This window comes from Entelurus aequoreus, linkage group LG24 (assembly GCF_033978785.1).
Source record: "Entelurus aequoreus isolate RoL-2023_Sb linkage group LG24, RoL_Eaeq_v1.1, whole genome shotgun sequence".
Lineage (NCBI taxonomy): Eukaryota > Metazoa > Chordata > Actinopteri > Syngnathiformes > Syngnathidae > Entelurus > Entelurus aequoreus.
In genome coordinates this window covers 19,789,150-19,813,102 of record NC_084754.1, presented here as the reverse complement: position 1 = coordinate 19,813,102, position 23,953 = coordinate 19,789,150, and the positions used below count along the sequence as shown (strand labels likewise).

At 39.2% G+C, this 23,953-nt stretch overlaps 1 protein-coding gene across 4 annotated transcripts in view; it reads right to left on the bottom strand.

The window, feature by feature from the left end:
- Window positions 1-6,771: 6,771 nt before the first annotated feature.
- The window catches only part of lrrc4ca (leucine rich repeat containing 4C, genome duplicate a), a 212,033-nt gene continuing 194,851 nt past the window's right edge, over window positions 6,772-23,953 (bottom strand). For all 4 annotated transcript variants that reach the window (XM_062036079.1, XM_062036081.1, XM_062036080.1 and 1 more), the window contains one exon: window positions 6,772-10,283. In XM_062036079.1, coding sequence (XP_061892063.1) covers window positions 8,283-10,229 — 1,947 coding nt within the window. In that variant the 5' untranslated portion in view covers window positions 10,230-10,283 and the 3' untranslated portion in view covers window positions 6,772-8,282. The remainder of the gene's footprint in view (window positions 10,284-23,953) is intronic.

The window sequence follows — 23,953 nt, the reverse complement described above, 5'->3', positions numbered from 1 at the left end:
TTTCATATCTGTAACCTCCTGAAAAAAATTGTTTAAAATATTGTTTTTCTTAAATGTGATTGATACAACACAGAAGAGCACAGACAGTACCAAAAACAACAAGAGTTTATTTTAACCATATTTTATGTACTACAAACTCTGTTCTCTATAATCAATCCCCATATCTTTTTAAAGGTCATAAAATAATTCTTACATGAAAATCAACCTCTTAATCTTGTACAGCACATTTTTTTTAAACAGCTGGTTGGTACGAGTAAAAACAAAACAGACAACAAAACACTTGATTTTTGACATTTGTAAATGATGCAATCTCAAAATGTATTTTTGTATAAATCTACTACTACAACTACATTTCCTCTTAAAAAAAAAAAAAAAAAAGTGTGTGTCAGGAAAAAATGCTGATCAAAACATGGCAATATCTTACATACATGAAGGAGTGTGACGCAAATGAAAGTAATCAAATTTCCAACACAAATCACCTTCAACTAAAGACCAAACGGGAAGTTTAGGACCGGAAATGTTTATAATTGTAACAACAATGTCCCAAATATGGAACTTCCAATGGGATTTAGAGAATTACAAGTGAAATGTGATATATTTTGTTTGGATGTCAGAAAGCATATTAAATATAGCTCAATTAGACCAAAATTATATGGGGGTCTTAATTAAGCATTTATATAAAACACTTGTTAAATGTGCAGCACACTCACGTCAAATCTATTAGTGTTTTTCCTTCAAAGGGGCTAGACACATTATCAGCTTAATATTAATATCATTATCCTAGACACTATTGACACAAACAGTGGGCATGCTGGGTAGACTCATTAGACTCTGACATTGCACCCCCAAAGTGTTCATAATCGACGCTGCTTCCTCCATAAGCCTGGAAGGGAAAAGACAATTATGTATATTTTTTTGTTGTTGGACCTAATACATCACATCAGTGTGATGATACGCTGAGGAATTCTTTGTTAGAAAAAAAAAAATCATAAAATGAAGTAGGATGCAATTAACTGTGTTAGCTTTTTAAAATATGCAGGTTTTAAGCATGAACTTGTAATGGCTAATATACAATACAGTGGTACCTCTGATTTTATACGGTTTGTTATGATTCGGGTTTTAGGCAAACTATGTCTGGGTTTTCACACACAGTCTCAGTTTTAGAATAATTAAACATGTTAGTGACATTTTTTATTGAGTACGGCTGCAAACCGACCAGAGCAAATAATGTTGTAGCATTCAGTAATAGTTCAATCGAAGCCGATTAGAGCCTAAGAGTCCATGTTTACATAGTGTCCCTTAACGCACCACACTGCGAGGATAAGTCAAGCCCAACAATCATGGGTAATATGGCGCTTACCGGCTGACATCTACAGTTTCATGTAACACTTGGTCTTACATTGATTAGAGATGAAATTTGCTCTTGATAAAGGCCTACTGAAATGATTTTTTTTTATTTAAACGAAAATAGCAGATACATTCTATGTGTCATACTTGATCATTTCGCGATATTGCCATATTTTTGCTGAAAGGATTTAGTAGAGAAAATCGACGATAAAGTTCGCAACTTTTGCTCGCTGATAAAAAAAAGCCTTGCCTGTACCGGAAGTATCGTGACGTCACAGGAGCTAGTATTCCTCACAATTCCCCATTGTTTACAATGGAGCGAGAGAGATTCGGACCGAGAAAGTGATGATTACCCCATTAATTTGAGCAAGGATGAAAGATTCGTAGATGAGGAACGTTACAGTGAAGGACTTGAGAGGCAGTGATGGACGTATCTTTTTTCGCTCTGACCGTAACTTAGGTACAAGCTGGCTCATTGGATTCCACACTCTCTCCTTTTTCTATTGTGTATCACGGATTTGTATTTTAAACCACCTCGGATACTATATCCTCTTGAAAATGAGAGTCGAGCACGCGAAATGGACATTTAAAGTGACTTTTATCTCCAAGACAATACATCGGTGACACACTTAGCTACTGAGCTAACGTGCTAGCATCGTTCTCAAATGAAGATAGAAACAAAATAAATAAACCCCTGACTGGAAGGATAGACAGAAGAGCAAAAATACTATTAAACCATGTACATGTAACTACACTGTTAAAAATTCTCAGCCTGGTAAGGCTTAACTATGCTGTTGCTAACGACGCTAAGGCTAATTTAGCAACCGGAACTCAGAGAACTATGATAAAACATTAGCGCTCCACCTACGCGAGCCAGCCCTCATCTTCCCATCAACAGCCGTGCTCACCTGCGTTCCAGCGATCAACGGCGCGACGAAGGACTTCATCCGTGGGTTTGGCGGCAAGCATCAGCTAGGCGTCTTCTATCAGGGTAAGTAGTCCTTGTTGTGTTGCTGTAAGTATTGTACTTAGCCGCTAAGACACCGATCGATCCCACCTACAACGTTCTTCTTTGCAGCCTCCATTGTTCATTAAACAAATTGCAAAAGATTCACCAACACAGATGTCCAGAATACTGTGGAATTTTGTCGAAGAAAACAGAGCTTTGTGTATTGTGTCCAATAGGGCCCAAACACTTCCGCGCATTTTATGACGTCACGCGCATAAATCATATCCAAAGGAGATTTTCAACCGGAAGTGTGGCGGGAATTTTAAAATTGCACTTTATAAGTTAACCCGGCCGTATTGGCATGTGTTTCAATGTTAAGATTTCATCATTGATATATAAACTATCAGACTGCGTGGTCGGTAGTAGTGGGTATCAGTAGGCCTTTAAGAGAACTACAGTAGAGAAGGGATTTATATGGTCCCATTCCTGAGAGGAAGGGGGTGTGTACATTTTTTTTGCAATGCAGTTTGCTGAAAATGATGGAAAGTACCACTCTATAGAGCAGGGGTGTCAAACTCATTTTAGATCGGGGTCCACATGGAGAAAAATCTACTCCCAAGTGGGCCGGACTGGTAAAATCACGGCATGATAACTTAAAAATAAAGACAACTTCAGATAGGTTTTTTTTGTTTAGAAATAGAACAGGCACATTCTGAAAATGTACAAATCATAATGTTGTTATTTTTTTTTACACTTACATGTTGCGGTTAATAGTATTCTATCTTTATTTGTTGTTTATACTTTCTGTGATAATTTTCATCAGTCAACTCGTTGGTGTTAATTTTCAATCTATCAAGATAAAAAAATTGTATCAAAATCGAATTACAGGATGTTATTTATGTAGTTTGCTCATTTTCCTCGACTGGTGCACTAACATCATGTGGTTAATTTTTTTTTATATACGTAGCATAATCTACAAAGATACAGATAATTGCTATTGCAACATCTAGTGGACAAATTTAGAACAACAGTTTCTTTCGTTCAAAAATGTTGGCTCATTTTTATACCTGGGCCGTACGTTTGACACCCCTGCTATTGAGCAACTGACACAGTGGTCAAAGTTGTAATAGACACAAAACACATTTTAAGATATTAATCACTCTACTGCCATCTGGCGGCTAAATTGGATAGTGCACCGCCCACCCCCCAATTTAATGTGTCAGGAAAACCGCCAAGAATGGGGGCCTTTGAATCCCCTTCCTACTGATTTAGCGCAGTTGCATGCTCAGATTTTTTCGAAGACTACTTCCACCTTGTATTCCCTGCTGATGGAAGAGGATCAGGAAATGTTTGCAGAGCAAGACTATACTTAAGCGCATGATGTTGCCGGGTCACGACAGTATAACGTGTTGTGCTGTAAATTCTGTCTCGTGCATGCGTGGTATTGCATAAAGAAAACTCAACAGTTTTTATTAAAAGGGTGAAAGTGATGTTAAATGTTCATTTATCAATTTCAGTCTTAGTGCATATGCATTTTGCATTGTTTCCGCTTGTAAAACTACAATTATTCTATATCAAAAAGCTTGGGGATGTCTGAAATTAATTAACTTGATATTCATTGTGTCCTAATAGGAAAAATAGTTTCAGTTATCATCCGATTTTGTTTTCAACAGACACTTTGGAACGGATTAATCATCGAAAAGGAGGTACAGCTGTATTTGTCCCTGACTTCTTGAGCAACCTAATAACATTAAAGATTAAGATTAAGATTAAAGTACCAATGATTGTCACACACACACTATATGTGGTGAAATTTGTCCTCTGCATTTGTCCCCAAGGGAGCACATTTGTTTATTTATTTTTTACCAACTTTACATCTTTATGTCAAATTATAATATATATTTTTTTGCACAGGTCAGCAGTAAGTTCCACCAAATAAGATGTGATGTTTCTAATAATTGCCATAATTAAATTGTATTATTTATTACTATTTTTGATTGATTCCAGTAAAAAGGATGGATATATGCAGTCGTGGTTAAAAGTTTACATACACTTGTAAAGAACATAATGTCGTGGCTGTATTGAGTTTCCAGTAAATTCTACAACTCTTATTTTTTTATGATAGAGTGATTGGAGCACATACTTGTTGGTCACAAAAAACATTCATGAAGTTTGGTTCTTTTATGAATTTATTATGGGTCTACTGAAAATGTGACCAAATCTGCTGGGTCAAAAGTATACATACAGCAATGTTAATATTTGGTTACATGTCCCTTGGCAAGTTTCACTGCAATAAGGCACTTTTGGTAGCCATCCACAAGCTTCTGGTTGAATTTTTGACCATTCCTCTTGACAGAATTGGTGCAGTTCAGCTAAATTTGTTGGTTTTCTGACATGGGTTTGTTTCTTCAGCATTGTCTACATGTTCTCAATGGGGTTTAAGTCAGGACATTAGGAAGGCCATTCTAAAACCTTAATTCTAGCCTGATTTAGTCATTCCTTTACCACTTTTGACGTGTGTTTGGGGTCATTGTCCTGTTGGAACACCCATCTGTGCCCAAGACCCAACCTCCGGGCTGATGATTTTAGGTTGTCCTGAAGATTTTGGAGGTAATCATCCTTTTTCATTGTCCCATTTACTCTCTGTAAAGCACCAGTTCCATTGGCAGCAAAACAGACCCAGAGCATAATACTACCACCACCATGCTTGACGGTAGGAATGGTGGTCCAAGTGACTTTCCTGACTTGTTGAAGTCAATGATTAGTTTTTTCAGATCTGTGCTGAGTTCCTTTGACTTTCCCATTGTCTGGGCTCAGAGAAGTCAACAGGTGTCGTCAATCATAATCGATCACATGAAGTTTAGAGGCCATGCCATGAAGCTAATTTGATTTGATTGTAACTTTTCTACATCACCAATATTTATCATGTATGTTGCTGTATGTATACTTTTGACCCAGCAGATTTGGTCACATTTTCAGTAGACCCATAATAAATTCATAAAATAACCAAACTTCATGAATGTTTTTTGTGACCAACAAGGATGTGCTCCAATCACTCTATCACAAAAAAATAAGAGTTGTAGAAATGATTGAAAACTCAAGACAGCCATGACATTATGTCCTTCACAAGTGTATGCAAACCTTTGACCACGACTGTATATATTTATGTTCTTAGAATAATCTGTAACAAAGCTGAATTAATCTTGATAAAAAGGGACAAGCAAGATTAAATATACGTTATCGTAAATGTTGGGCTTGACTGAATTTATGATTGTTGGCATTATTTTATTTCTGGTGGGCTGTTTGAAACGTTGCAGAGCCGTGCCCATGAGCCCATCGATTAAAGTGTAAATGGAGTTGGGGGAGTAAAGCAGGTACAGCAGACATCTGGCTGGTGCTCGCTCCCACACACGCCACGTCCTAAAGCCACAAAACCTGCTGCTAAGGGCCGAGTTGTTTTGCTGGCAGGCGGTGGGTGGCTGTGGGCCTGCCAGCTACTGCACATGTGGAAATGTGGGATGCAGATTACAGGCAATGTGCTCAGACAGCTGTATAAAGGGTTTAAGCTCACTAGTCTACCTCTGACAGCATGCAGTCCTTCAGCCCGGTAGATGAGGTGAGGGGTATGTGCTCGAAAAAAAGGTTGCTAAGGATCCTGCAGAAAATGTTTTAACTCCAAACTAGATGAGGCAATTCCTGAAATAATTGCATGTGAATGCTCCAATGCTGAAGTTGAACTGAAATCCTGGAATTTTTTTAGAATTGTTGAAGTAGAGCACACAATTCCCAAACAGGCTGAATATTTTGAAGTTGGAACAGTTTAAATCAGATTAAAAAATGTGGGAGTTGTGGAACTTTGAAGAATGTCCCGTTGATTTCAATGGAAATTCACCCCAAAATTGGGAATTTAGGGAAAAGTGGGAATTTTATTGAAAATGGTAAAAAAATTGAATGGTCGGAATGAGTTGAAATGGTTTGTGTTGAATTTTTTCTAATTGGTCGAAAAATGTTGAAATATTAACATGTTGAATTGAGAAATGGTATTCCGGAATTCCTGGAATTTCGGGAAAAAGAGGAATTTTCCCAGTTTTTTGTCCTGATTAAGAGGAATGTTTTGACGGTGGAACAGTTGAAGTGGGTTGAAAAATGTGGGTTGAGTAGTCGCCAGAAAAAAGGGTGGAAATAGAGCTTCGGAAAACCAGGAATTCTGGAAAATCCTGGAAATTTTTTGAACTTGGAAAAATGATAGTTTAAATTTCAAGAATGGTGGAATGTGTTGAAGGTAGAATGGTTTGAATAGGTTGAAACATGTGGAAATGGTGGACGTTTGAAAAATGGCCAATTCATTTTGAATGGGAAAAATGTTCCGAAAACCTGGAAGTCTTGAAAATCGGGGAATTTTTGGAATTTTTCAAGGGAAAGCCCGCGGTTCCCGAATAGGCTGAACAGTTTGAAGTTAAAACGGTTTGAATCGGGTGAAAAATGTGGAAGGTAGGGTGCGCCAAAATCTGGAGAAGAATAAGTTGTTGAATAATAATAATAAATAGATGGATTTTGGTGTAGAAAACCATATGTGTGAATGCTCCAAAGCATTCACACAATTATGGATATAAATATGCAAATGAGTGACATGTTAAACTATTCTTCCATTTTGCTTAGCCTTTGTTGTTTTCCCTTCAAGGTTTCAGTGAGTTTATTGCAATCGGTGGTAAAAAAACAAAAACAAAAAACCAACTCTTGGAAGGTGGGCACTTGAGTAAAAAAATGGCCAATTCATACAAATTATATGCATAAGATTACCGATATATAATTTTTTTTACAATTACAGTATAATTAAAAAACACATTCTAAGTTATCCTCAACTATTATTACAACAAAGTAATAATAGTTGATCAGATATCATTTCTACCAATTGTTGCTGAACAATTAGAAATAATGAGCAATAGTATGGTGTAAAAAGCACACTCAATGTGTGCAGACTCATTTTGCCCATGCAATCGCAATGTGTCCATCTCTTTCTCCACGCGCGCAACATTAATGTATTTTTTATTAATTTATGTACCGGCAATTACCCTCATTTCTGATTGGTCACTTTAAATGTCTACTGTCTCCTAGTCAAAGGCAATCCAAGGGAACTGTTAATGTTGAACTGTGTGTAAGAGCAGTCTTTAGAGTCTCAAGTTTAGACAAAGTAACGCGTTATATCACTCCTTATGAAGTACAGTGCTTAAAATAAAAACCATTAAATGATACAAATTTGATCCCATTGTGAGGGAATCACACTTGTGATGCTGGCACTATGACATCAGAGCACTGATAAATTAGCTACCTTTTATCATATAAAGTAGATTGCAATTACCTGGGGTGCACATATCCAGACAAAAAAATGTGTCAGTTAAAATAATCTATCTTTAATGACATCAAATTGTTAAAAGTTGTTGTTGAACGCACACATAATGAGCTTGCGATCGCACGAAGAGTGTCGTTTTTATCAAGTTTTTTTTGGCACAGTTTTGATGCCGTACGATATGTACTTCATCCAATATCCAAATAGTCGTAAAATACTTAATCACTTACTCCACAGCTGAGGAAACCAGTCAATTCTGTTCTAGATGTTCTGGAAAAAAAACTAAGTATTCAGTTTACTAAATATAAACAACTCGTTTCAGTCAATCTACATAAGAAAAAGGCAAGAAAAACAAACCTATTCCTGAAAAAATAATTGTAGGATACTGTATTTTTTTTCTTGATTTAACAACAATATTTTTTTTCTTAAATAAATAACTTTTTGTTTTGTAAAGACACTTTTTGTAACAGACATACCCTAATTACCAAAGTCATTGAAGAAACATCACCGACCACTGACTTGCCAAACACACAGTGGTTCGTCCGTGTTTGAGCTATCTCCTCAAAACGAATCGTTAAACATGTACTGTCAGCAAAGTCTTTGTGTGATTCCATGACAAGGGGGACAAAAGGAACATGTTCAGATTTGGGTCTCTTGTACATTGTCTTTCGAACTGGCTCGGATTAACAAAGGTTCATGCGCTGAGCTGTGTATGGAGTTGATAGTGGAGACATGGTTGTATGCAGTTTTATATGCGTTGTAATGGTTGAGGTGCTCGTGTTCAAGAGGAGGCAAAGTCAAGTGGCTCTCCATGCCTGGTCCACCGGTTACGCAGTCCTCGTCCACGTTGATGATCTCAATGGTGCGAGTAGGCGCGTGGTGGTTCTGCTGGTGGTGCTGTTTGCGCATCTTGTAGAAGATGATCAGCATGACGGCTGCCATGAGTGTGATTGCGACAAAGCAGCCGATAATAATCTTGGTTGTCTTCATGACCTCATCCAAGCCATTCAGTGAGCCTTCCCCACCAAATTCAGTGACGGGTATTGTGTAGGTCTTCTCTGTGGTACGGGTAGAAAGAGGGGTCTGGACTGTGGTAGTGGTTGTAGAGGTGGGGGAAATAGACTTCCATGTTCCAGCTGATGGAGTGGGCCCCACTTTCTGCTGTACGATGGTGGTAAAGCCTTCGTTATGTGGCGTTTCGATTGTCTCTACCGTCACTGTGGTGAAGTAGCTGAAGCTGCTATTCTCAGTGGAGGACACGTTGAGTGTGGCAGATGCTGTTGTGTTACCGGCTGAATTACTGACCATGCATGTGTACGTACCAGTGTCCTGCATGGTAACGTTGGTGAAGTTTAGAGTGCCATCAGTTAGTACTGAGATCCTGACCTTGTACGCACCATGTGTCATGATGGACCCGTTGGGTGTAATCCAGCTCACTGAGGTCAAAGAGCTGGCTCGACATTTCAGCTCGGCAGCGCTCCCCTCTGTCACATTTAGGTCAGCAGGGGGCTCCACAATAACAGGAGCATAGCAGTGAAAGTAGTTTTGATCCAGCTCGCCAATGTAGCGCCCCTTGTGGTTAGTCGGTGAGCTGCAGCGGGCGCAGCAGCTGGTGTTTGCTGGGACCATCTCTTTAAGCCACCAGCTCAACCAGAGAATGTCACAGTTACAATTCCATGGGTTGTGGTGCAAATGCACCCTCTCCAGATGATGCAAAGGGGTAAAGAGATCATGCGGCAAGAGGGTGAGGTTGTTGTGGGCTAAATTAAGCTCCACGAGTGACTGGAGGTCATCAAACGAGTTCCTCTCTATAGTCTGAATCTGAGCATGCATCATCCATAGCTTCTGCAGATGGACGAGCCCTTTAAAAGAGCCAGGGCGGATGATAGAGAGCTGGTTTCCTGACATCTCCAGTTCATCCAGCTTCACCAGGGGAATAAGGTTTGGGATTTCCTTCAGATTGCACATTCCCAGATTTAAGTAGCGAAGATTGCTCAGCCCTTCAAAGGCTCCCTCAGATATGTAGGAAAGCCTTTTAAGTTCCCCAAGGTCCAGCCGCCGTAATGAGGGCACCCTGTTGAAAGCATAGGAGGGAATACTCTCTACAGGGTTATTCCTTAACCATAGCTCCTTTAGTTTGGACAGGTACTCAAATGCCCCATTTGGGATTGTGGTGAGGCGGTTGTCAAAAAGCTCCAGGGTATTGAGGCTAGCGAGTCCATTGAAGGCCCCAAGCTCTATTTTGCGTATGTGGTTTTTACTCAGCTGCAAGATCTCCAAATGTCTTAGGTGCTTGAAGCTGTCCACTTTTATCACCTGGATGAGGTTTTCTTGCAGATTTAGGTAGCGCGTGTTGGTAGAAATTCCATCAGGGACCTCACGCAGGCCCCTCCGTGTGCAGATGACTTTGCTGAACTGATTACTACAGGAGCAGACAGAGGGGCAAGTCTGCGCACGTACCAGACCTGCAACCACCAACAGCTGGAGGGCAAGGAGCAGTACAAACAAAGGGTCGGACAAGGCCCGGTTCCACCTAGGACCTCGCATCATCTGCTGCTGCTGAGAGGAGGTCATCTTGTTTAACATTCATAATTCACTGGCTGGTCTTCTGCTCTTTGGAAAGATGATCGTTTGGGCCAACTGGAATGAAATAAAACACAAGGAAAGATATAAATTAGTTGAAGCACTGGTCAAAAACTGCTTTTACCTCAAACACAAAAACACATTTTGTCGCTTGGATGTTCGATCTTTGTAGCGTCTAATATGAAACATTAGGATACTGTATCTACTGCTTATCTTATCCTCATTGTCAAAAGTGAGCTGGAACCTATCCCACTGGAATTCCTTGGGCGGTGGTGTGCACCCTGGCCTGGCTGCCACTTACAAGGCACATATAGACAACCACTCACAATGGCAATTTAGAGTCTTCAAATAACCTGATGAACTGGAATACTGGAAGAAAATCCACGCATATATGGGAAGAACGTTCAAACCGACGACAATTTGGCTTTGGTTCAGACATGATGTGAAGTGAATTATATTTATATAGCGCTTTTCTCTAGTGACTCAAAGCGCTTTACATAGTGAAACCCAATATCTAAGTTACATTTAAACCAGTGTGGGTGGCACTGGGGGCAGGGGGGTAAAGTGTCTTGCCACTGTTTATCCATCCATTTTCTACCGCTTGTCCCTCTCGAGGTCACGGGGGGCCTAAAGCCTATCCCAGCTGCACTCAGGCGGAAGGCAGGGTACATCCTGGACAAATCTCCACCTCATCGCAGGGCCAACACTGACAGAGAACAAATGTCCTTTACTTTTTCTTTTTCAATATATACCAGAGATGTAACATTGGCGAACGAGTCAAGTCTTTTGAACGGCTCTTTCAAGTGAACAACAAAAGCCGAATTACAGTTCGAGTGGTTAGTTTGGGAGCCGTTTTAAGCCACCTGACTTGACTGGAAAAAATCTCAAAATGACCAAGAGTCAAAATAAATTTAGCAAATGTAGATGCACTTTTCTGGGTCATTGTTTTGTTATGGATTTGTTAAGTAACCTAATTTAGGTGTACACATACCAGGTAAAGTAATACAATTTGTCATTCATATTTATATATTGTGCTTATTTTTAATTCATATTTTTATCATTCAGACTATTTTTGTATTGTGTCATGTTTCTGACTGCCACCTGTCATGCCAGTTCTGCTCCTAAATCGCTTTTCTGTTGCAGAGCCACTGTCTCTCACCTGATCACACTCAGTAATCAGGCCTTTATGACCCCGGCTGCTGCCACTCTGGTTACTGGATTGTTCCTTTACTAGGCCCGTGTCAGTGGCTCTGCCCTATGTTGGCTACCTATAGTCACCATCTACCTATTTTATTATTTGCCTGTCATGACGAGTAAGTATTTATTTACTTTTGACATGCATCTGGTTTATGTTCTGTGGCTTTGTGCTACTCTTTTATGTACTTTATTTTTCTCTAAATTCCTTTTTTCACAACAACCTTTTGTTGCATTTGCTTTTTTTTATCTTTTAGACTTTGAGTTTTTTGCCTCTTTCAAACTTGTATGCTTCCTTTGTTATTAAGTCCTTTTTGTGTTGACTTTTTTCTCTGCTTTGGGGTCAAAATACGCCACAATACAGGCTCCTGACATATTTTTTCCCCTGTACTGTTAAAATGCTGTTTTGTGAAACATTTTACAGTAAAGTTGATTTGCATGAAGGTTATTTGTACCTGGTGTAGTTTTTATTCTGCCACAACATTGATAAGGTGTGAGAAAATTCTAAATAAGGATCTCACTGTCAACTCATGGGGATCAGGTACCACCTTCATTGAATGTTTAGAATTTCAACACAAGACAGATCAAATTATGATTTATATTTTAGAATATTTCCCACAATCTTAATTTTACAACTGTTAGTGATTAATTTATTGAATAAAAGCCAGCAATGTCTGTAATATATATATATATATATATATATATATATATATATATATATATATATATATATATATATATATATATATATATATATATATATATATATATATATATATATATATATATATATATACACTACTGTTTAAAAGTTTGGGGTCACATTGAAATGTCCTTATTTTTGAAGGAAAAGCACTGTACTTTTCAATGAATATAACTTTAAACTAGTCTCAACTTTAAAGAAATACACTCTATACATTGCTAATGTGGTAAATGACTATTCTAGCTGCAAATGTCTGGTTTTTGGTGCAATATCTACATAGGTGTATAGAGGCCCATTTCCAGCAACTATCACTCCAGTGTTCTAATGGTACAATGTGTTTGCTCATTGTCTCAGAAGGCTAATTGATGATTTGAAAACCCTTGTGCAATCATGTTCACACATCTGAAAACAGTTTAGCTCGTTACAGAAGCTACAAAACTGACCTTCCTTTGAGCAGATTGAGTTTCTGGAGCATCAGATTTGTGGGGTCAATTAAACGCTCAAAATGGCCAGAAAAAGAGAACTTTCATCTGAAACTCGACAGTCTATTCTCGTTCTTAGAAATGAAGGCTATTCCACAAAATTGTTTGGGTGACCCCAAACTTTTGAACGGTAGTGTATATATATATATATATATATATATATATATATATATATATATATATATATATATATATATATATATATATATATATATATATATATATATACATATATATATATACACATACAGTACAGGCCAAAAGTTTGTACACACCTTCTCATTCAATGTGTTTTCTTTAATTCCATGACTATTTACATTGTAGATTGTCATTGAAGGCATCAAACCTATGAATGAACACATGTGGCATTATGTACTTAACAAAACAAGGTAAAATAACTGAAAACATGTTTTATATTCTAGTTTCTTCAAAATAGCCACCCTTTGCTCTGATTACTGCTTTGCACACTCTTGGCATTCTCTCGGTGAGCTTCAAGAGGTAGTCACCTAAAATGGTTTTCTAAAAGTCTTGAAGGACTTTCCAGAGGTGTTTAGCACTTGTTAGCCCCTTTGCCTTTACTCTGCGGTCCAGCTCACCCAAAACCATCTCGACCGGGTTCAGGTCCGGTGACTGTTGAGGCCGGGTCATCTGCCGCAGCACTCCATCACTCTCCTTCTTGGTCAAATAGCGCTTACACAGCCTGGAAGTGTTTTTGGGGTCATTGTACTTTTGAAAAATAAATGATTGTCCAACTAAGCGCACACCGGATGAGATGGCATGTCGCTGCAGGATGCTGGTGTCTCTTCAATTTTGAATAAATCCCCAACAGTGTCACCAGCAAAACACCCCCACACCACCACACCTCCTCCTCCATGCTTCACAGTGGGAACCAGGCATGTGGAATCCATCCGTTCACTTGTTCTGCGTCTCACAAAGACACGGCGGTTAGAACCAAAGATCTCAAATTTGGACTCATCAGACCAAAACACAGACTTCCACTGTCCATTCCTTGTGTTTCTTGGCCCAAACAAATATCTTTTGCTTGTTGCCTCTTCTTAGCAGTGGTTACCTAGGAGCTATTTGACCATGAAGGCCTGATTCACGCAGTCTCCTTTTAACAGTTGTTCTAGAGATTGGTCTGCTGCTAGAACTCTGTGTGGCATTCATCTGGTCTCTGATCTGAACTGCTGTTAACCTGCCATTTCTGAGGCTCGTGACTCGAATGAACTTGTCCTCAGAAGCAGAGGTGACTCTTGGTCTTCCTTTCTTGGGTCGGTCCTCATGTGTGCCAGTTTCGTTGCAGCATTCGATGGTTTTTGCGACTTCACTGGGGGACACATTTAAAGTTTTTGGAATTTTCCGGACTGACTGACCTTCATTTCTTAAAGTAATGATGGCCATTCATTTTTCTAGTTAGCTGATTGGTTCTTGCCATGATTTAAATTCTAACAGTTGTCCAATAGGGCTGTCGGCTATGTAGTAACCTGAATTCTGCACAACACAACTGATGGTCCCAACCCCATTGATAAAGTAAGAAATTCCACTAATCAACCCTGATAAGGCACACCTGTGAAGTGAAAACCATTACGGGTGACTAGACTACCTCTTGAAGCTCATCGGGAGAATGCCAAGAGTGTTTGACATGTTTTCAGTTATTTCACCTTGTTTTGTTAAGTACATAACTCCACATGTGTTTATTCATAGTTTTGATGCCTTCAGTGACAAACCACAATGTAAATAGTACTGAAAAAAAGAAAACACTCTGAATTAGAAGGTGTCTTTGTTTCTGATCTTTTTCTACTTCCATCCATGCATCCATTCTTAACCGGTTGTCCCTCTCGGGGCCGCGCGGGATGCTGGAGCCTATCCCAGCTGCACCCGGGCAGAAAGCGGAATACATCCCGGACAAGTCGCCACCTCATCGCAGGGTCAACAGAACACTCACACTCACATTCACACACACTCGGGACCATTTAGTGTTGCCAGTCAACCTATCTACTGGTCTTTAACACATAAAGCTCAGCGGTGTCACTAAAAGTGTGTCTCTACAAGAATATTCCGACTTAAAAATGTGTGCATACACACACACCTCCACTCAATCTTCCTTTAATAAATTGTACTCTGCCTGGAAACGTGCACCAGGTTCCGCCTCATATACCTCCTTGCCTTCTACACACCCACTTTCAGCTATAGAGGGTCAATGCAAAGTACCTCATGAATTCAAATGCATACCAATGAGCGTGTTGATCAATGACATTTGAATCCGAGCAGCAAGCGAAAAATATGGCGCAACACATAAATTGAAGTACTTATGGGTGTGATGGGGATTTTTAAAGTACACAATGTTTGGTCATTGCAGAAGTTTTGAAAAATGAAGACACTACAGTGACAATACGTCCATAAATGGAACAAACTCTTTCTGTTTCCATTCAAATCAATGTGTCAGTTTTCACCAGCACCGGCATTTCTGCGCTAAAGATGCACATAGCTTTTTCTATATTTGCCAGACAGTGCAACACAACGGATCAATGTATCTAAAATCTCCTCGTGTTGGACAGAAAGTCCAGCACAGACAAATAAAACATCCGGTTTATTTTCCAAAATAAAATACTCCTTGTTCAAGGCTTATTGTATTTTACACCTTGAAAACGTACAAATGGGCAGGGATAGATGTACAAACCCCGTTTCCATATGAGTTGGGAAATTGTGTTAGATGTAAATATAAACGGAATACAATGATTTGCAAATCCTTTTCACCCATATTCAATTGAATGCACTACAAAGACAAGATATTTGATGTTCAAACTCATAAACTTTATTTATTTTTTGCAAATAATAATTAACTTAGAATTTCATGGCTGCAACACGTGCCAAAGTAGTTGGGAAAGGGCATGTTCACCACTGTGTTACATCACCTTTTCTTTTAACAACACTCAATAAACGATTGGGAACTGAGGAAACTAATTGTTGAAGCTTTGAAAGTGGAATTCTTTCCCATTCTTGTTGTATGTAGAGATTCAGTCGTTCAACAGTCCGGGGTCTCCGCTGTCGTATTTTACGCTTCATAATGCGCCACACATTTTCGATGGGAGACAGGTCTGGACTGCAAGCGGGCCAGGAAAGTACCCCGCACTGTTTTTTTACAAAGCGACGCTGTTGTAACACATGCTGAATGTGGCTTGGCATTGTCTTGCTGAAATAAGCAGGGGCGTCCATGAAAAAGACGGCGCTTAGATGGCAGCATATGTTGTTCCAAAACCTGTATGTACCTTTCAGCATTAATGGTGCCTTCACAGATGTGTAAGTTACCCATGTCTTGGGCACTAATGCACCCCCATACCATCACAGATGCTGGCTTTTGAACTTTGCGTCGATAACAGTCTGGATGGTTCGCTTCCCCTTTGGTCCGGATGACACGATGTCGAATATTTCCAAAAACTATTTGAAATGTGGACTCGTCAGACCACAGAACACTTTTCCACTTTGCATCAGTCCATCTTAGATGATCTCGGGCCCAGAGAAGCCAGCGGCGTTTCTGTATGTTGTTGATAAATGGCTTTCGCTTTGCATAGTAGAGCTTTAACTTGCACTTACAGATGTAGCGATGAACTGTATTTAGTGACAGTGGTTTTCTGAAGTGTTCCTGAGACCATGTGGTGATATCCTTTAGAGATTGATGTCGGTTTTGATAAAGTGCCGTCTGAGGGATCGAAGGTCACGGTCATTCAATGTTGTTTTCCGGCCATGCCGCTTACGTGGAGTGATTTCTCCAGATTCTCTGAACCTTTTGATTATATTATGAACCGTAGATGTTGAAATCCCTAAATTTCTTGCAATTGCACTTTGAGAAATGTTGTTCTTAAACCATACTTGCCAACCCTCCCGTTTTTAGCGGGATAATCCCGATATTCAGCGCCTCTCCCGACAACCTCCCGACAGAGATTTTCTCCCGACAAACTCCCGGTATTCAGCCGGAGCTGGAGGCCACGCCCCCCCAAAAAAAAGTCTGCCGCAGCTGCGATTGGACCTGACCAGCCTCCGGGTACAAGTACTGGAGTACCAATTGCTTGCCAGGGAAGATCTTCCCCAGGAAGCAAGGATTGACCGGTTTTGGGCCATGCTAGGGAGAGATGGAAGATTCCACACTCTCGTGCATTTGATGAAAGCACTTTGTGCGTGCCACACAGCAATGCATCATCAGAGAGGGTGTTCAGCATGGTTAGAAAAATAGTGACAGAGAATAGAAAGAGGATGGACAATTCAACCCTTAACAAAGCATTGTACTTTCAAGTACAACAATGAGTAAATGAGTGTTGTGTGTGTGTGTGTATATCGGTAAATAAATGAACACTAAAATTCAAGTATTTCTTTTATGTATATAATAAAATCAATATATATATATATACATATATATATATATATATAATATATATATATATATATATATATATATATATATATATATATATATATATATATATATATATATATATATATATATATATATATATATATATATGTAACAGTGTAGAAACAGACGTTTATTATGCTTGATTAAATTATGAATGAAGTGTTGCAACAGCGCCTATTGCTGGCGAGAAGTGGTATGTACTTTACCTGCGGGAAGTGCTCAGAACTGTGACGCCTTCCAATTGATAATCCCGTGACCCAAGTGGACTCACAGTCTCACAATTTGCACTGTTTTGCAGGACACTGTAATAAAAGAAATTCATAATCCACCTGGTGCCAGTGATATGTTGAAGCGACAGCAGTGTGGAGCTGCATTTTGCCACATACAGTTTTGGACCGTCACATATATATATATATATATATATATATATATATATATATATATATATATATATATATATATATATATATATATATATATATATATATATATATATATATAGCTAGAATTCACTGAAAGTCAAGTATTTTTATATATATATATATATATATATATATATATATATATATATATATATATATATATATATATATATATATATATATATATATATATATATATATATGAAATACTTGAGTTGGTGAATTCTAGCTGTAAATATACTCTCCTCTTAACCACGCCCCTAACCACGCCCCCCGTCCCAACCACGCCCCCCCCCCCCCCCCCCCCCCCCCACACACACACACACACACACCTCCCGATATTGGAGGTCTCAAGGTTGGCAAGTATGTCTTAAACTGTTTGACTATTTGCTCACACAGTTCTGGACAAAGGGGTGTACCTCACCCCATCCTTTCTTGTGAAAGACTGATAATTTTTTGGGAAGCTGTTTTTATACCCAATCATGGCACCCACCTATTCCCAATTAGCCTGCACACATGTGGGATGTTCCAAATAAGTGTTTGATGAGCATTCCTCAACTTTATCAGTATTAATTGCCACCTTTCCCAACTTCTTTGTCACGTGTTGCTGGCATCAAATTCTAAAGTTAATGATTATTTGAAAAAAAAAAAGTTTTATCAGTTTGAACATCAAATATGTTGTCTTTGTAGCATATTCAACTGAATATGGGTTGAAAATGATTTGCAAATTATTGTATTCCGTTTATATTTACATATAACACAATTTCCCAACTCATATGGAAACGGGGTTTGTAATTTCAGCTCATTAACACAAATGGATTAGGACATGCTGATTCTGGCGGTCCATAATCAAAGAATCGTATAACAGGCATGTTCTGGACAGCTATAATGGGACCCTATGTCAAATACCAGCTGATACAAATAAATGGGTTATACTTGTATAGCGCTTTTCTACCTTCAAGGTACTCAAAGCGCTTTGACACTATTTCCACATTCACCCATTCACACACACATTCACACACTGATGGCGGGAGTTGCCATGCAATACCCTAACCACGACCCATCAGGAGCAAGGGTGAAGTGTCTTGCTCAAAGACACAACGGACGTTACTAGGTTGGTAGAAGCTGGGGATCGAACCAGGAACCCTCAGATTGCTGGCACGGCCACTCTACAGACCGCGCCACGCCATCCCCCAAATACCAGCTGATACGAGGACCGGGAAAGCAGGGGAGTGGTTAGCGTTGTGTGTAAAACTCTCGCCAGGGATGATTTTACTATTGTGTTGTTGCTTGCTACATATAGAAAAATAAAGTTGTCATTCTGCAAGGAAAAACTGTTGTCTTTTCCACAAGACAAATCAGTGCTGTCGCAAACGCCCTACTCGTGGGAATTAATGGAAGGCAAAACTCGAGATGGCCGCAGTGTTGCTATTCAGCGGTTGTTACATATCTCCAATGGCAGGACGGAGTTTAAAGTCTGTGCTTATGCTCCTCTGGAAGGACAGAATAAACCGTTTGTTTGTGAACTATTTCACTGCTAACAATGCGCTTCAAACGGCGGTGGGATTGGCGGATGACGGAGTCGTTCCGTGGTGGCGCCGTTCAGCAGTCGTTACGCATCCTGTGGAAATCCGGGGTTACTCTGGAACCTGTTCAAGTGAAGGATGTATAAAACACACTAAAGCAGAGTCGTGCAAACTTTAGGTTTGATCTACTAAAGGACACACAACACAACAAAAAACTGATCTACTAAACTTGTGCGCAGATGATTGCGTCTCTTACTCTTAATAAGGAGCCCAATCCATTGAGCATTCCTGTCTTAATTAATATTCAGATACTGATCGTCACAACGCCAACAATACTGTGAGGAGCAAAGGCAAATTTAGTCCACACAGTGTGATCTATCAAGGCTGAAACTGATCTGTGGATGCTGTTTTGCGTCTATTTAGTACGTCTAAAAAGGATGTGCAAACCAACAGTTTCGCAGAGATAGCTTTAAGAAAAGAGAGGATGGCGCTGCAGCTCAGTCCTACCTATGCTTGTATGGATTATCATACATTATAGCTGATCCATATTTAAATACTAGACATATCATTTATTTAGCAATACAATGTAATACTTTTTCAGCCAATGGATGACTTCAGGGACTGAGTAAAACAAATTAAATTGATGTGTTTTAATGTCTGCTTGCATTTTTTATTTATTTGACAATTTTTTTTTTTCAATAGGAGACACTATTGACATACCTCCTATATGAACAAAAAAACTTGCAATATGCATTGTTTTGTGTCTAGAACATTCCAGCACACAGTCGCTGTTATTTTCTATGAGCACGCTAAAAAAATGGGTTCTGTTGTAGATGGCACTGCAGGACCGCTTCTAAAATGCCCAGGAAAAGTGGTACAGAATGGTTTGCTGCGTGTTTCAAAACATAGCAAAACACAATATCCATCCATCCTTCCGTTTTCTACTGCTTGTCCCTGTCGGGGTTGCGGGGGGGTGTTGGAGTCTATCTCAGCTGCATTCGGGCGGAAGGCTGGTACACCCTGGACAAGTCGCCACCTCATTGCAGGGCCAACACAGATAGACAGGCAACATTCACGCTCACTCAATTTTTAGTGTTGCCAATCAACCTATCCCCAGGTGCATGTTTTTGGAGGTGGGAGGAAGCCGGAGTACCCGGAGGAAACCCACACAGTCACGAGGAGAACATGCAAACTCCACACAGAAAGATCCCGAGCCTGGGATTGAACTCAGGACTACTCAGGACCTTCGTATTGTGAGGCACATGCACTAACCTCTGTTTCACCGTGCTGCTCACGCAAAACACAACATGAAATGAGTAAATGAGTGTCTCCATAGTACATGCAAAAACATCATTTAAATAAGGCGGTCTGCACCAGTTATCAATTGCACACAGTCTTAGGAGATCACGCGCAACACACCCAATATATAGTATACATCAAGGGTCCCCAAACTACGGCCCGCGGGCCGGATCCGGCCCCCCAGCATCCAAAATCCGGCCCACAGGAAGTCCCAAGTAAAAAAAAAAAAAAAAAAAAAATTTTGTTGTTTTAATCTTTCCTTTCTAATCTATATTATACCGCTTGTTACTCTTGGTGTCTCCTAGTCGTTCAGGCAAATCATATTGTCTAAAAATGAGTTTTCCCCTCGATAACGTGACAATGTTAAATGTTGATTAACATCAATGTTAATTGATGTTAAATGACAAAACTGATTATAAAGACAATGTATATATGTATATATACATATATAAATATATATATATATATATATATATATATATATATATATATATATATATATATATATATATATATATATATATATATACTACTGTTCAAAAGTTTGGGGTCACATTGAAATGTCCTTATTTTTGAAGGAAAAGCACTATACTTTTCAATGAAGATAACTTTAAACTAGTAATAACTTTAAAGAAATACACTCTATACATTGCTAATGTGGTAAATGACTATCCTAGCTGCAAATGTCTGGTTTTTGGTGCAATATTTACATAGGTGTATAGAGGCCCATTTCCAGCAACTATCACTCCAGTGTTCTAATGGTACAATGTGTTTGCTCATTGGCTCAGAAGGCTAATTGATGATTAGAAAACCCTTGTGCAATCATGTTCACACATCTGAAAACAGTTTAGCTCGTTACAGAAGGTACAAAACTGACCTTCCTTTGAGCAGATTGAGTTTCTGGAGCATCACATTTGTGGGGTCAATTAAACGCTCAAAATGGCCAGAAAAAGAGAACTTTCATCTGACACTCGACAGTCTATTCTTGTTCTTAGAAATGAAGGCTATTCCACAAAATTGTTACACAGTTTGGTGTGGAGCGTGTGGTATTGGGCATTTGGCCCTTAATGATACATTGTGAGCGCATTACAATAAATACAGTCTCTGGGTTGGTGTGGGTCAGATTTTGCCCACAAGCTGCATTTTGGGGTTGGCTGTGATCATGCTAATAATTTGGTTAAAGGAGTCTTGCATTATGCACTTTATACAAATAAAAGCATTTTAATTATTTTATAAAAACAATTATTTTTTGGTATAGGTTAATTTAGGTTTAATATGACATTGAAATGAATGCGTCAGTCTTCATTTTATCACCTTCCAACTCGAATTTGCAGTTTTCACGGTCTCAAATGTCTCCCCCCGTCCCAGCCACCCAAGTTGTTTCTTATAAAACACAATCTTGGCATAAAATTAGGTATGCACTACTTTCAGGCCCAGTTGTTTTTCAGAACATTTATAAATGAATAAATAACATCTTTTAAAGTCTTTATAAATGGGGTTTCATTATATGTTTTTCAGATTAGAATTCCTGGGTAACTCCACTAAAACATTAGTGGAGCTCAAATCCTTGTTGTTATTGAGAAAATGCTGCCTAAATTAAGCCTAATGTGTCGCTATTATAGGTATTCAAAAACTCAATGCTCTTTTTCTGCAAAAACATGAAATATGAGATACTGATGTGGTAAAGATATCATGGTGTTGGTCATTTCAGATTTACAACTGAGGAAAACGATGCAGTTTTTCCTCAAAGGGTGGTTCGGAACCGCCTGGTGGGGTCACGGGCAGCAGGGGAGATTTTCATTATCTGTACCTACACTCTAGTATTCATGTTGAAACAATAAACAGGCCTGCAGTTGGTTGTAATAACATTTCTACCCAGTAGAATTAGTAAGTACACAGGAAGAAATGGAAAAGTTTGATGGATTTGAACAGAATAATTTCACAGTGCGGTGTACGGATATAAAAATACATATTATTACGTTTTCAATAGTACTGTAATTTAATTTAAGGCAGTCGCAGGATTTTCTGTCCCCCAGGAGGGCCATGACTATAAATAATTGAGAAGCACTGGTGTAATGTAATGATACAATTTACAATTCACATCAAATCATACCTCAGCTTCATGGGGGTGTAATCTGAAAATAAATATCCTTTATAATATGCTACCATAAGAAAAATCCATCTGTGTTGAATATGCAGTACATAGCATACAGTATGTCTACCTACATAACCTATTTTGTTAAGACGGCTGCCACCCCAAAATGTTTGTTTTTATAACTAAAATTGTCTCTTGAAAAACAAACTTGCAAATGTAGCTTTTACGCAACTGTTTTTGGAAAATAAGTATTTTTTTATTTTTATTATTGTCATTGTGACTAAACGAGTGTTGTATTTAATCATGAATGACTCTCATTAGAACAAATAATCTATTACCATAGTCACTTTATTGTCATATTTGGCTGACAATGACTCATCAAATCCAAATAGAAAGACCAAAGATCACATTTGAATGCAAGGGAATACGATGAATGCTTACAAAGCCAATAAAAGCAATTTGATTGGATCTGCATGCTCTGTGATTTAAATCAATTGACCAAAAAAACAAAAAGTTGCAGCAACTGTAACTCAGCAAAGGGAATCGTTTTTCAACTGTAGGAAGATGATGAATAACCAGTACTGTATCTTATGTCACGGCGCATGCTCAATCCCGCATGTCCTCTGCGGCAAGCTCTGCCGGCGCCTCCGCTGGCAGCGCGCCAGGACACGCCCCTGCTCGCTCTGGCCGCAACACGGCCACGCGCCGGCAAGGCTGCAGGCAATCAGCAATTCTGCACACTTGAAGGCGACCGGTATAAAGACCAGCGGACCCGAAGATCCTGCACCGGAACGTAGTTAACTCCTCGTAGTAAGCATCCCGTCTCTGGCTTCCCTCCCGCATACTTGACCTTTCTCTGTGTCTTCCCAGTTCCTGTTTCTTATGTCCCTTGTGTTTCCGCAGTACTTCCAGTGTCTCCCGTGATCGAGCTGTGTGCCTCGACTTACCTCTGGACTTTGGACTGCCTCCCTCGATCCTCGACCCCTGCTTGGACACGGACCCTTTTGACGCCTCGCTATACCCACCGAAAACCTGCCTGTCTCATGGACACTCGAGCCTGCCTATCCCCTTCGGGACTTCCGCCTCTCTCGCTCAACACTCCCGGTAACACACTCATTAATTCCTACACATAGTCTCACACCATACACCCCTTTTGTATTTGTCACACTCCATTCTCTAGTTGATATTATTAGTATTGTTTGTTTTTATATATATAGTGCATATATATAATAAATCATTGAGCTTACTACGCCCTCTTGTGGTCTGTGCCGTCTACACTCCCTCCGTAAGCATAACATCTTAACCTTAACTGTGTGTGATCCATGACTGTGGACAAAATAGAGCATTATTTGCATATTTTTTTTTTGACAAACGAATGAACAGTTTATTGCATCCAATAGATTTTGCAACACCTTATTATTGTCAACTTATTCCAAAACATGGTCCAGCAAAAACTACAGAATCACTGGTAAGTGGTCTTATCATATTCACCACCATTTGTGCATTGTTATTCAGAAAAATAACTGAAAACTATTATTGAGCTGAGCTACGGAATATTCCATTGGGACTTAAGTTTTTCTGATGATGCCACGGTT